Genomic DNA, 12,767 nt, shown 5'->3' on the forward strand with positions numbered 1-12,767 from the left:
ACTCGAAGCAGCTCTGAAGCTTTTTTTTTTTTTTTTTTTTTTAGGTCCACTCCTAAAAGCAGGTGACAGAATCCTTTAAAAATAAATCAGTATCAAGTTTCTGTTCTAAAAAAAACAAAACATAAAGTTTTTGTCCTCGAAGCAGATTTTAAAGCCAATAACACTGAAAGGTTTCGTTTTTATTGGCCCAGCTTTGTTTTACTTTTTCATTTTAATGATCAAATGTCTGTCTCAGTTGTGTTGATTCACATTAGAAACTTAATTTGTCTTTTATATGAATCTCAGCCAATCAGAGGAGGAGCTTCAGAGACTCTCCTCTGATTGGCCGAGAGCTTGTGGGAGTTGCTGAGGTCGATAAGTTTCCAGTTGTGACGTCAAAAAAGTCCAGAAGTGGAAATAAAAATAAATAGCTGATATTAAATGAAGGAAACAACTCACCCTTTAATGAGCAAAGAGCTCAGAGGTCAGTTTGGAGAATTTCAGGAGTCACATTTGTTGTTCAGATGAAAAATGAAACATAAAGCAGCCATCATCAGGAGAGAAGATGCTGGGGGGGGAAGGGGGGGGGGGGGGGGGGGGGGGGGGGCAGAAAGACAGAAAGAGAGAGAGAGGGGGGGGGCTGATCACCTCTGGACCAACAGAGGAACAGAAGGGGGGGGCTGATCACCTCTGGACCAACAGAGGAACAGAAGGGGGGGGGCTGATCACCTCTGGACCAACAGAGGAACAGAAGGGGGGGGGGTGATCACCTCTGGACCAACAGAGGAACAGAAGGGGGGGGGGCATGTTGGACTATAAGGCGCGTAAAGCTCCTGCAGGACTCAGAGTTGGTCTGACTGACTGAATGAAGCCGGAATCGTGAATAACAGCGCGGATTTGTGAATGAAATCCTTCCAGCTGAGCCGAGAATCTGAGAAGCTGCAGTTTAAACGGGAACGGACACAACATGGAGCGTTAATCCGTGTTCAAACCGTCCAGAGTCCCAGAATTGTCCCGCGATGCCCCGTTTGGAGACGCCGGAGTCTGAAGGACGCGTCGCTCCGGTGCCGTTACGCGCAGCGATGCGCTCCGATCGTCGGTGCGCGGAATCCGCCGCGCCGCGCCGCGCGTCATGCTGAACGGACGGACCCTCCGCGGTCACGACCCGATGCGACTGGTCGACCCGAAGCACCTCCCGCAGCTGATGTCCCCGGAGGACCGGGAGCCCACCGTGGTGGGGGGGACCCTGGGGCCCCGTAACTCCACGCCGGCAGGAGAGGAGGGGGCTCCGGGGCAGCAGCAGCAGACCTTCCCCTGGGCGGCGGTCCTGCTGGCCGGCGTCCTGATCATGACCATCGTGGTGGATGTTATCGGGAACCTGCTGGTCATCGTGTCCGTGTTCAGGAACAGGAAGCTCCGGAAAGCAGGTAGAGCTGCAGCTCATCCACCAGGAGAGAAAGTGGCCTCTGTGTTTGAGTTGTTAATGTTGAGTCACCATCAACTCTCAGCTGTGTTTGTGTTGACTTTATATTTTAACTGTTCTGATTCTCTGATAATAATGTTTCATTTAAACTTACAAACTGAGCTGATAAGTTTTCGACTGAACTAACTTTATTTTTTAAAGTGGCGCATGAAAGAAAATGTAAATATGAAAGATTGAATTGTCACTATGAGAATCTGCTGTGTTTGTGATGATGAGACCTTTAACAGGGCTTTGCTGTCCGACGTGCCCTCTGCTGAGTGAATTTCACTGATTTCTCCTTGATGTGTCGAGCTCGCTCAGGATGTTTGCTGTTTTGCAGCAGATCTATAAAAATGCAGCTCTGACAGAAAATTGGTCGCCGCTGACGGCCGAGGAGTTTGCTGCAGCTGCAGGAGCCGCTCCTGCAGATGCAGACTGGGAGATCTGCCACGTTGGCTCTTTGTCAAGGACTTTTGGAAACTTAAAGTGGAGGAGTCATAGTTGGTGACTCACTGTAATTGATGCGTAGATCTGATAGAGGCCTCAGATTGATGTGGACCACAAGCTAAGAGCACCGCTGTGCATAAATAACTCAGGCACTTAGGAACCCTCAAACATACAGACGGGGAGAAAATCAATCCTGAGTCCTAATTGTTATCCTTTGGTCGGCTGCACGCTCCCACGGAGGCACCACTAGAAGCAAATATCACATGAAAAGCACTTAGTGAGCTTTCTCTGCCCTCATGTGAAGTCAACATATGAATATTGATAAGTTGTTTTTGCCTTTTTACGATTTTCGTATTAATGTAGAAGGGAGGCCCGACTTCCTGTGAAGCTCCAATCAATTCAGCAAAAAAATAAATTCACCGTGTCCTGCAGCACTCCATCCACGTCAGAAAAGTGTGGGAGAAACTGGTGAGTGAAAGGTCAAAAGGTCAACAGGTCAAACCCATCGACGGGGAAGACCCGACCGCCACGTCGTCTTCGAAAAGCTCCGATCTGCTGCGTTTAACCAGAAGCACTTAATCCAGTTTCACATTTTATTGAGTGCTACAAATCTGTCAGCGTCTTGGCAGGCTCCAACCTGAACTTCTAAATATATAACAGCACTCGTAGTTTTTCTGGCAGCGACTCTTATGTCTGATTTTATGAGCCGGTGGTGTGGACTGATGAGAGAGGTGTGACGCTGTCGAGCCAACAGAGCTGATCTCCACGACGACGCTGAAGCGTAAATTCAATCTGACCGAGAATCAGCAGGAACCTGACAAACTGAACGTGTTTCAGAAGAAGCGTCGCAGCTTTGGATCTTTGGACTGAAATGCGTCCATGGTCGTCAAGGTGAACACAGAAAAGAGACGGTGACGCTGCATCGTTTGTGCGCACGAGAAGTGACAGAAGTTGTCCAGTTCTGTTGTTGTTGGCTCGGAAAACTTTTCAGTCATTTAAAGTCGCTCATCTTTTTTTGTTTCTGAAACAGAAGAACTAAGACAGAATAAAGACGAAGGTAAGTTTGGCCCTTTGTGGTCATCTCTTCAGTGAACAGCCAGAGGCCGCGTCTTAAAGGAAACCACGAGGGCAACGATTAATCACTGTAGCCAAATATGTTATTGAATTAAACCAAACGACTTTGTGTTTTGGATTGGACAGGAAATGTACAAAAGTTATCTTCAGTCAGAAGAATCAGGAGGAAGTCAGCAAAGTGAAGTCTGCCAAGAATTAATGGATCCATTATCCATCCATAATTTTCCGAAGTGGATTTTCACATACAGCTGCGGTTGAAATCTAATTCTCAACTTCTGCAACACAACATGGAAGAAAATGTGCAGATGTGAACTTAAAGAGAAGCAGAAGGTGACGGCAGGTTTCTAAGATGTATAAATAAAACGAGCATGAATCATTTTCTCCGAGTCTCGCTCGTCACGCTGACAAATTAGCATCTCGGTGAAATCGATACACACCGGCAATCATTTATTTCCTGTTTCTCGTCCCTGGAATCCCTGAGTGGGGACATCATGATTGGAAGTTGAAAACAGTTTTTTTTTTTTTGTTTTCCCATTTATTCTTCCCACCAGCTCCTCATTCACTCTGACGTCCCTTCCTGTCCTCTTTTATCCACCCCGGCCTTTCCTTACGCGTTCCCCATCGTCCAACTTTCGTCTCAATTCATCTCCGGCCTGTCCAATTCTTCTTCTCTCTCCCACCCGGCCTTTCTGCTTGACGTTTGACACCTCCCTTTGGGCCCCCCCCACCCTTCCTCCCCTCATTGTCTTCGCTCTTCCATCACTCACCTCTCCCTGTAATCACTCTTCTTTTACCTTCTCCTCAGCAGCCGTCAGGTGTCTTATCTCGATGTTCCTCTCTCCATTTCTGCGCTCCCTTTTCCACCTGAATTATTTTCCGCTTCTCTCCGTTTTCCCGTCCTCCCCGCTCCGTCCATCTGCTCTGTCACAAACACACCACCGGGCCATCACTAAAGTCCCATCACAGTTTATCGTGTCAATGTCACCAGACTGACAGACTGTTCATTTACAAAAATGAAAAGCTGCAGAAAGAGAAATGCGTCTCACCTGTCAATACGCCTGCAAATTTATTCTGCACCACATTCGAGCGTCCTCGTGTTCAAAAACACCTACAAGCCTCTTGGCTGAAGAATGGCTTCAATTATTTCACCACAAAGGACAATAAAAACGACTTAAAACAACAGGATGTTTATGTGTGCAGATAAACGTTGGAGGTTTACGGCCCACTGAGGGGAGAAGCTGTTGGTTGTTTTTTTTGTTTTAAACATTTATTTCATCTCCACATCGTGATGAACTCACTCTGAGGAAATCTGATTGCTCTCAGCACATCAGACTAGTTTTGGCTTTCACCAAGTTTGTGACCTTCGTGAGGAAACAGACAGGCTGGCTGTGACTCCGTTTGGGGATCGATTGCATGTTACAGAATCAGTAATCAATGTTTTCATTAATCATCGTTTTAAGTTACGTTCACAACCAGCAGTCTCACAGTTCAGTCTGCAGCCCATTTCTGTTGATCCGACGGTCAGTAAGCAGCAGAAATTAGTTCAATCAAAACACCCAATACTTCGGTTTTAGTTTCAGACTGTGATTCTCTCATCCAGATTAAACACAAAATCTGAGCAGCCATGGCAATAAAAAGAGGCTCATTCAGGAAGTCGACCTGTTTTTGACTCATATTCTCAGGAGAGTAGACGTAGTTACACATTAAATGTAAAATACGTCTTCCAGTCTAACAGAATTTGATGCCACAAAAGTTTGTGAATGTTTCATCTTTGTCCAAAGGCTGCTTTCACATTCGACCGCAAATCACCGGAAAACTGTGAAAAGTTCAATTCTGCCCTTTTATTTATGAAGAGTCTGTTTGGGTTACAAACTTTGTAAAACGGTTTGACAACGTTCATGAAGACAGACCAAGAGCAGAATTTTAATTCTTTGTCTTCATGAACTGACTTCATGTCTGAAAAGACAGCCGAGGTAGTTTCCCTCGTTTTTATCTCACTGACTGAATCCTGTTTCCAATTGGAGGAGACAGTATCTTAAAGTGTTGGAAGTTTAAAGTCTAGCTATTACACAACATACAACGCAAAGTGCTTCACTAAATGTGCGAAAAGTTTTGACACATGCTGAGCCACAGCTGGACTCGTTTCGCTTCGAGCAGTCCAGGACTCCTGGAAGCTCGGGGGGGGGGGTCACCTGCTGCAGCCGACTGCAGACATCACTTCATCATGTTAACAGCAAAGCTGAGAGTTTAGATTTGCATCCTCGTGGTTTGATTTTTGTCTCGTCTGTTTACTGAAAAAGAGAGATTGATTGATCAGGTCTGACTGAAATCCTTCGTCCTCCAGCGCCGAACACAGGCTCAGATTTGCGTTGTGTTTTGCGTTTCATTTTCTTCTAACACAACCAAAGTGTTGGCTCAGGTGGAGGACCGAAGCTGCTGCCCAGCTCCTTTCATTCACGTCATTTCACATCAGATAGTTCAGCCGGTAAATGAAGATTAGTCTTTCAGCAGATGCTGACTGTTTAATCACTGTGGTTGTTTCAGGCTGTGCTGACAGAAACCGCCCGGTTCAGGTCTGTCTTCTGATACTGATCTCAGGAGGTCCAAACAAAAAGTAGGTCAGCTCTTATTTTATCGCTCAAACCACAGTAGAGTTAATAAAGGAAATTCTTTGGATTGGTGTTTGGGTAGCTTTGAGAACTTGTGTGCTGAAGCTCACTGATCCGCAGAGAGCAGAGGTGAGACGTCACCACACCTGCAGCAGGTGGCCCGAGGCCTGTTGAGGCAGCAGAAGCTCACAGTCTGACGAGCCGGACCTGATCCCGGAAACCCGCCTGAACTCGTCCTGCTGCTGCACACCTGCCCGGAGATGCAGGACGCTGAGCTGCCCCAGAAACGTGATTTATTGTGTCTAATTTTCCTTCGACGCTCTTCTACTTCATCACTCGGTGCAGTTCTGTCTGTGTTTCCAGTGTCGACGGGGGGGGGGGGGGGGGGCAAACACGGTGCTGCAGGCGTTTCAAGACTCGACCAACACGACTCATCTTTAAACTCAAATCCCGAGAAAATAAAAGATCTGCTGCGTTGGTGTTTCATCACGACAGCGAAATGTGCAACAGACTGTTTATCGCACTGAAACCTCACAGCCATTACAGCAACACAACAGTCCGACCGAACCCTGCCACACAAAACTCCGAGTGTTGTCGAGGAGCGTGGACGTTTACATTTTCCTCATTCAAGAAAAGAAATATGTGTCTGAGTCTGGTGTTCTGCTTATTAGTGGAAGAAACGGCAGCAACACATTAAACACCATGTCCATTAAACCTGGATGTATGAGAGTGGACTCCGGCTGAGGTGACATTTGGATTTAATTGGTATTCAGACCAAGTTATGTGAAGTTTGGCCGAGAATGTATACGTGACTTGAATACTGATATAAAAAGTATGTGGAAGTCCACTCTGAGATGAGGAAGCTATCTGCTTCCTGCAGCACCGTTGAGCCCGGGTTAGGGTTAGGGTTAGGGTTAGGATGAGGTCTACAGATTCACATCAGATGTGCTGAAACACGTTCAGACTTTCTGCTTTTTTAGCCTCTAGTTTAAGATTTGGGGATTTGCAGTCAAGGCCGACTGTGTGATTGTCATAAACCATCACAGCTCTCCATCAAGTTGAAGAAACGCGTCTAACTGGAACTCCCATTTCTGTCTCACCCTGACGCACAGACTGGTTTTATGTATTTAAAGAAAAAGCCCGAGGTCGTCTAGATCAGCGCCAAAATCAGTTTTTCAGCCAACATCTCTTATCTTGATCAGGAAATGTCAGCTGAAGGTGGACTCTGTAAAAAAAAAGAAAAAAGTGTGTACTCTTGTCCCCGACCTGAATGCTGAAATCAGTTCCGTCAGGTGATGCTGGTGTTTGCAGAGTGGAAGCAGCAATAGTGAGAGCGTCGGGATCAGAACAGCCTCCGAGGTTACGAAACAACTGGAGATCAGCTGACGACAGGAAGTTTGAAAAGTTCACCGTGCTGCTTCTTCAGCGGCGCTCGTGGTCTAAGTAGGTTTACATGCAGATGTGCAGAAAGAAAACTTTGACTTTGAAAGAGCTGGAACTTCTCGGCAGGTTCAAGAGTTAAAGGTCAAACAGATATAAATCTTTTGTAATTCGCACGTCGTTTGTCTTCATCAACGGGCCGATTAGCAGAGCTGGATGGGCTCAGTTTCTCACCGAGGCGCCTCCTGTGCCAATTCATTAAAGTCATTTCATGTCGTTATTTGGATTAAAGCTGCTGCTGCCACTTTCTGATGAAAGCTCCCGCAATTATTGAATTAATTCAATTAATTCAACAGACTGCTTGTTATCAGTTTAAAGACCATAATAAGCTTACGTTGCCAGGTTGTGGAAAATCCTCCTCCAGCATGACGCTTCGGTTCCTCAGTTAATTAGGAAGATTAAGAAATGAACGCAACCACATCAACAATCTCCTACTGTTGGCAGGACTACAGACTGACCGGTCAGTCAGTCAGTCGGTCTGTTAGTCAGTCGGTCTGTCAGTCAGTCCGTCAGTCCGTCATTCGGTCTGTCAGTCGGTCAGTCAGTCAGTCAGTCAGTCAGTCAGTCGGTCTGTCAGTCAGTCCGTCAGTCCGTCATTCGGTCTGTCAGTCGGTCAGTCAGTCAGTCAGTCAGTCAGTCAGTCGGTCTGTCAGTCTGTCAGTCTGTCAGTCGGTCAGTTCGTCAGTCAGTCCGTCAGTCCGTCTGTCCATCAGTCAGTCAGTCAGTCAGTCGGTCCGTCAGTCAGTCTGTCAGTCGGTCCGTCAGTCAGTCTGTCAGTCAGTCAGTCAGTCAGTCAGTCAGTCAGTCAGTCGGTCCGTCAGTCAGTCGGTCCGTCAGTCAGTCGGTCAGTCAGTCTGTCGGTCTGTCGGTCTGTCAGTCAGTCAGTCAGTCAGTCGGTCAGTCCGTCTGTCAGTCCGTCAGTCAGTCAGTCGGTCGGTCAGTCAGTCAGTCAGTCTGTCAGTCAGTCAGTCAGTCAGTCAGTCAGTCAGTCAGTCAGTCTGTCAGTCAGTCGGTCAGTCAGTCGGTCAGTCGGTCAGTCGGTCAGTCAGTCTGTCAGTCCGTCAGTCGGTCAGTCAGTCAGTCTGTCAGTCAGTCAGTCGGTCAGTCAGTCCATCGGTCAGTCAGTCGGTCTGTCAGTCGGTCAGTCAGTCGGTCAGTCAGTCAGTCGGTCTGTCAGTCAGTCGGTCTGTCAGTCAGTCGGTCAGTCAGTCAGTCTGTCAGTCAGTCGGTCAGTCCGTGGGTCGGTCAGTCAGTCAGTCTGTCAGTCAGTCCATCGGTCAGTCAGTCCATCGGTCAGTCAGTCGGTCTGTCAGTCGGTCAGTCAGTCGGTCAGTCAGTCAGTCAGTCGGTCAGTCAGTCGGTCTGTCAGTCGGTCAGTCAGTCGGTCTGTCAGTCAGTCAGTCAGTCAGTCGGTCAGTCAGTCAGTCAGTCTGTCAGTCAGTCGGTCTGTCAGTCAGTCAGTCAGTCAGTCAGTCAGTCGGTCTGTCAGTCAGTCGGTCTGTCTGTCAGTCTGTCAGTCTGTCAGTCAGTCAGTCAGTCAGTCGGTCCGTCAGTCGGTCAGTCTGTCAGTCAGTCAGTCAGTCAGTCAGTCGGTCCGTCAGTCGGTCAGTCTGTCTGTCAGTCAGTCTGTCAGTCGGTCTGTCAGTCAGTCAGTCAGTCAGTCAGTCGGTCTGTCACTCCTCACTGTAGACTGACATGAAATAAGAAGAGCTGATACTTCCATCTCCATAATGGACGGATGAATGGATGTAATGAGACACACTCGGACGGCCTTAGTGTCGTTCTCAGCCAGAGAGTTGAACTTTGAACCCGTTTCTCTGCTCCACTCATTAACACGGGCGGTTCCAGCTGAAACACGAAGAGGGGTGTAGTTGGGAATAGCTGCAAAGGGCAAACGCACTAATAAAGACAGAACCGACGACTAATACATATCGACTGGTGGTTAACAAGTCCCCCGTCTCCACGCTCCGAGCCGCAGCTCTTCCCTAACTAGCCTCTTGTGTCGTGCCGGAGAGTTATCGGGCAGAATATTAGCGGTGAAGTCTGTTCGTAATGAAGACAGAGCTGGGGGGGTGAGATGTAGAGAACAAGGTGGAACAAGGTGTTATTAACGGCTGGAGAAGGCGCTTTGATGAACGTTCCCACCAACACGTATCCATTACAGCTGCCTGAGGCGAACATGTGGATGCATAAGGAAGGTGACAGTCAGATGATGTATTTTTAGTGTTTCTATCTGTGGTGACAGGAAATGATAAAGGGAGGACTTCTGCTGGTGGCAAACATGACGGATCAATAGTCGGCAGAAAAGCATTTGCATTTATCTCTGATAACAGAGCAGAGCACTGGTTTTATGATTTGGTACATTAAACAACCGAACTGAAATACTAATTTATTAGAGATGGGACATTAGCGGAGATTTATGAAGTCATTTTACTGAACATGGGACAGATTTTTTTTCCAATTGATGCTTCAAGTACTTCAGACATTTAAAGGTCACACATTGTACGAAAGATGAAAATGTTCAATCTGCAAAGAAATAGCAACAACCTTTATCAGAAAGTCAGCGGCTGAAACGTGTTTTCTCTGGAATACTGAAGCACTGAGATCAATATTTGTTTTATCTGTTTTTCTCACTTCAGCGCAGACCGACCGTTTACTTTAGCTCTGAGCTCCTTTTCCTGAAACAGGTGACATAAAATGGAATTTGAAGCGTCTCCACAGATTTCTGTTTTACAGAATATCTATCATCGAATTAATATGTGAATGTAACAATAATCTATGTTGCATCAGTGCGGTAGCAGAAATGAATGAACTTATTTTAACTTATGAATGCAAATCAAAGCCATTAACATTAAAAATCTCTGCGGCCTCACAAAGTTAACAATAAAGCCGCACAATATTTTTCTTTTTCTTTTTCTGAAAGGAGCTTCTCATCCTAGAGTTGTTTTTTTTTTCTCTCAAGAGGATGTGGCTGAATTGGATGCTGACGCGATTTCATTAGGCTGCAGACTGAAGAGATAGAAATCCGCCTGCAATACAAATGCTGCAGAGATTCAGGAGAGTTTCATGAGGGGAGCTTTGTGCGATGGCGACGACAAAGGGAGAAAACACAAATGAAATGCACAAAGTTCCTGACAGGTGATCAGGAAAATGCCATTACAAAGATGTTTTCAGTTCAGCAAACCCCTAAAAGAAAAGAAGTCAGCAGGTGATTCGGACACGTTGTATTCATCAGCCTGTAATGATACGAGTGCCGCTCAGCTTTCAGAGCTTAATGGTCCAGATTTTAATTATCTGACTTTATGGTCTGCTGCTTTGTTCTGTTTTCTTTGTGCTTCTTCTTCTTCTTTTTTTTTTTTTTTTGTAAGGAGCTTGTTTTTTTCCCCTAATTAAAAATATCAGAATTTACATCCAGCGACATCTTCATATCTTCATGTAGTTTTAAGTGTATGATAACAAAACACAACGTTCTCCAAAGGTGCGGAAAGAATGCACAAAAAACAAGAAATAGTGTTGTAAGGGGAACTAGTTTCACTTCTTTTCCAACTTGTAGACTTTTAAAACTCTAAATGATACCCAGCTGAGTGAAAGTGTATTTATGAGATTCAAACACATTGTTTTAATTACCCAGTGTGGATCTGTTGGTCAAAGATGCATCCATTATTTATATCCTTTATCTGTGTGGGGTGATGCATCCGCTCATATATTCACGCCAGCAGGCACTTTGGTGTCATTAATTAACCTATCGTGCGTGTCCTTGGACTGTGGGACGGCGCCGGAGCACCCAGAGGGCCCTTCAGTGCTCAACATGGTTCTGCTCTTTAACATTTTTTTTGTCGAGCTGGACCAAACGAAACATATTCCACATCTATCGAGGAGCAAATTGGAGCTGATTAGTTTACTGCGTGTTGCTCTGACACTGAACTAAATTGAAGAACAAGGCCGAACCGAGATGCTTTTCAGTGTTTTGCAGAAAACCATCTTGGAAATTTTAAAGCTAAGCTCAAAAGGAGACGTCATCGGTTCTTTTGTTCCTTCCATCACAAAAATGTGTTATTTTCATATCAGATAACTGAAATGTTTTCAGGAAACCCACCAGATGTCCGTTGGACTTTTCCACTGACTGTCACACACACACACACATTTGAATCTGCCGGCCGCAGCTTCTCTGCTTGGTGAGAAAAGGTAATTGGTTGACTTCAGCTCCTGATCAGCAGACCTTCATCTCTCCAGGCCTCCCAACACTCATCTTTATGTGCACATTTCGATCGGTTCAGAAGGAAGTCTGCAGGAAGCTTTGAACAACTCAGAAAACTAAATACACTTGAATGTTCAGATTAGATACTTTGGCAGATAGATGCTAGATTAGCAGCAGATTGTGAGGAGAAACCAAACGGATGTCTTGATGGTGTTGTTTTTTTGTCAGTGCTGTGATGTCATACCTTCCTCCTCGCCATCTGCAGGAAACGCCTTCGTGGTGAGCCTGGCCCTTGCCGACCTGGTGGTCGCCATCTACCCCTACCCGCTGGTCCTGACCGCCATCTTCCACGACGGCTGGATCGCCGGTTACATCCACTGTCAGATCAGCGGCTTCCTGATGGGCCTCAGCGTCATCGGCTCCATCTTCAACATCACAGGTATCGCCATCAACCGCTACTGCTACATTTGCCACAGCCTCAAGTACGACAAGCTCTTCTCCAACAGCAACACCATGTGCTACGTTGTGCTCGTCTGGGCGCTCACCATCCTCGCCATCGTGCCCAACTGGTTCGTGGAGTCTCTGCAGTACGACCCCCGGGTGTACTCCTGCACCTTCGCCCAGTCGGTCAGTTCGCTGTACACCATCACGGTGGTGGTGGTGCACTTCATCCTGCCCATCGGCATCGTCACCTACTGCTACCTGCGGATCTGGATCCTCGTCATCCAGGTGAGGCGGAGGGTCAAGCCGGACTCGCGGCCCAAAATCAAGCCGCACGACCTCCGCAACTTCCTCACCATGTTCGTGGTGTTTGTGCTCTTCGCCGTCTGCTGGGCGCCGCTGAACTTCATCGGCCTGGCGGTGGCGCTGGACTCCAGGCTGAGCCGGGCCATACCGGAGTGGCTGTTCACGGCCAGCTACTTCATGGCGTATTTCAACAGCTGCCTCAACGCCGTCGTCTACGGCGTCCTGAACCACAACTTCCGGAAGGAGTACAAGAGGATCGTCCTGATCATCTTCAAGTTTCACTGCTGAGACTACGAATGGAGGGCTGCTTTTAACTTTTATGACAAAAAAAAACAACAACAACAACAAAAAAAAAAAAAACGAGCAATGACAAGAAACTTGACCTTGGCAGAGGGAGGAACTAGTAATGAAAATAAAACCAATAAGGGTAAGAAGAAGAAGACTCTCTGAGAAGAGCTGTAATAGCTGGAGGTAGAAGAGGAGATGGAGAAAAGTAAAATAAATGATGTGAGAATTATCAGCGGCGGCTTCGGGGAAACCGGGAGGCTTAAAAAAAAAAACACAGGAGGAGAAGCTGAGGTCGAGTTTGGAAGCATCTCTTAACTTAGTAATGCGTTTTATTACGACTTTCTTTGGTAATGAAGACAATAAACTGTCATTTGATTTACCCCCCCCACACACACACACACACACACCCCGACGCACAAACTGTGAACTAGATTGAAGACAAACTCTCCGGTGCTGTGATGTGAAAGACTGAAACTCTGTTTGTGTCTCCTGATTGTTCACAGAAATGAAAACTGAGAGGGGG

At 46.6% G+C, this 12,767-nt stretch overlaps 1 protein-coding gene across 1 annotated transcript; it reads left to right on the forward strand.

Annotated features, from left to right (window-relative positions):
* Positions 1–1,111: 1,111 nt before the first annotated feature.
* mtnr1al (melatonin receptor type 1A like) lies at positions 1,112–12,244 on the forward strand. The gene is made up of 2 exons (XM_029512350.1): positions 1,112–1,406; positions 11,475–12,244. The coding sequence occupies exons 1-2, from the start codon at positions 1,112–1,114 to the stop codon at positions 12,242–12,244; spliced, it is 1,065 nt and encodes a 354-aa protein (XP_029368210.1).
* Positions 12,245–12,767: the final 523 nt, after the last annotated feature.

This window comes from Echeneis naucrates, chromosome 10, assembly GCF_900963305.1.
Source record: "Echeneis naucrates chromosome 10, fEcheNa1.1, whole genome shotgun sequence".
Classification (NCBI taxonomy): Eukaryota; Metazoa; Chordata; class Actinopteri; order Carangiformes; family Echeneidae; genus Echeneis; species Echeneis naucrates.

What these genes read in the sequence shown, in the direction of transcription:
- mtnr1al (XM_029512350.1), top strand. Translation starts at nt 1,112, where the DNA reads ATGCTGAACGGACGGACCCTCCGCGGTCACGACCCGATGCGACTGGTC. An exon ending in CAGGAAGCTCCGGAAAGCAG is followed by an intron (nt 1,407 to 11,474) that starts GTAGAGCTGCAG and finishes CGCCATCTGCAG; the next exon opens with GAAACGCCTTCGTGGTGAGC.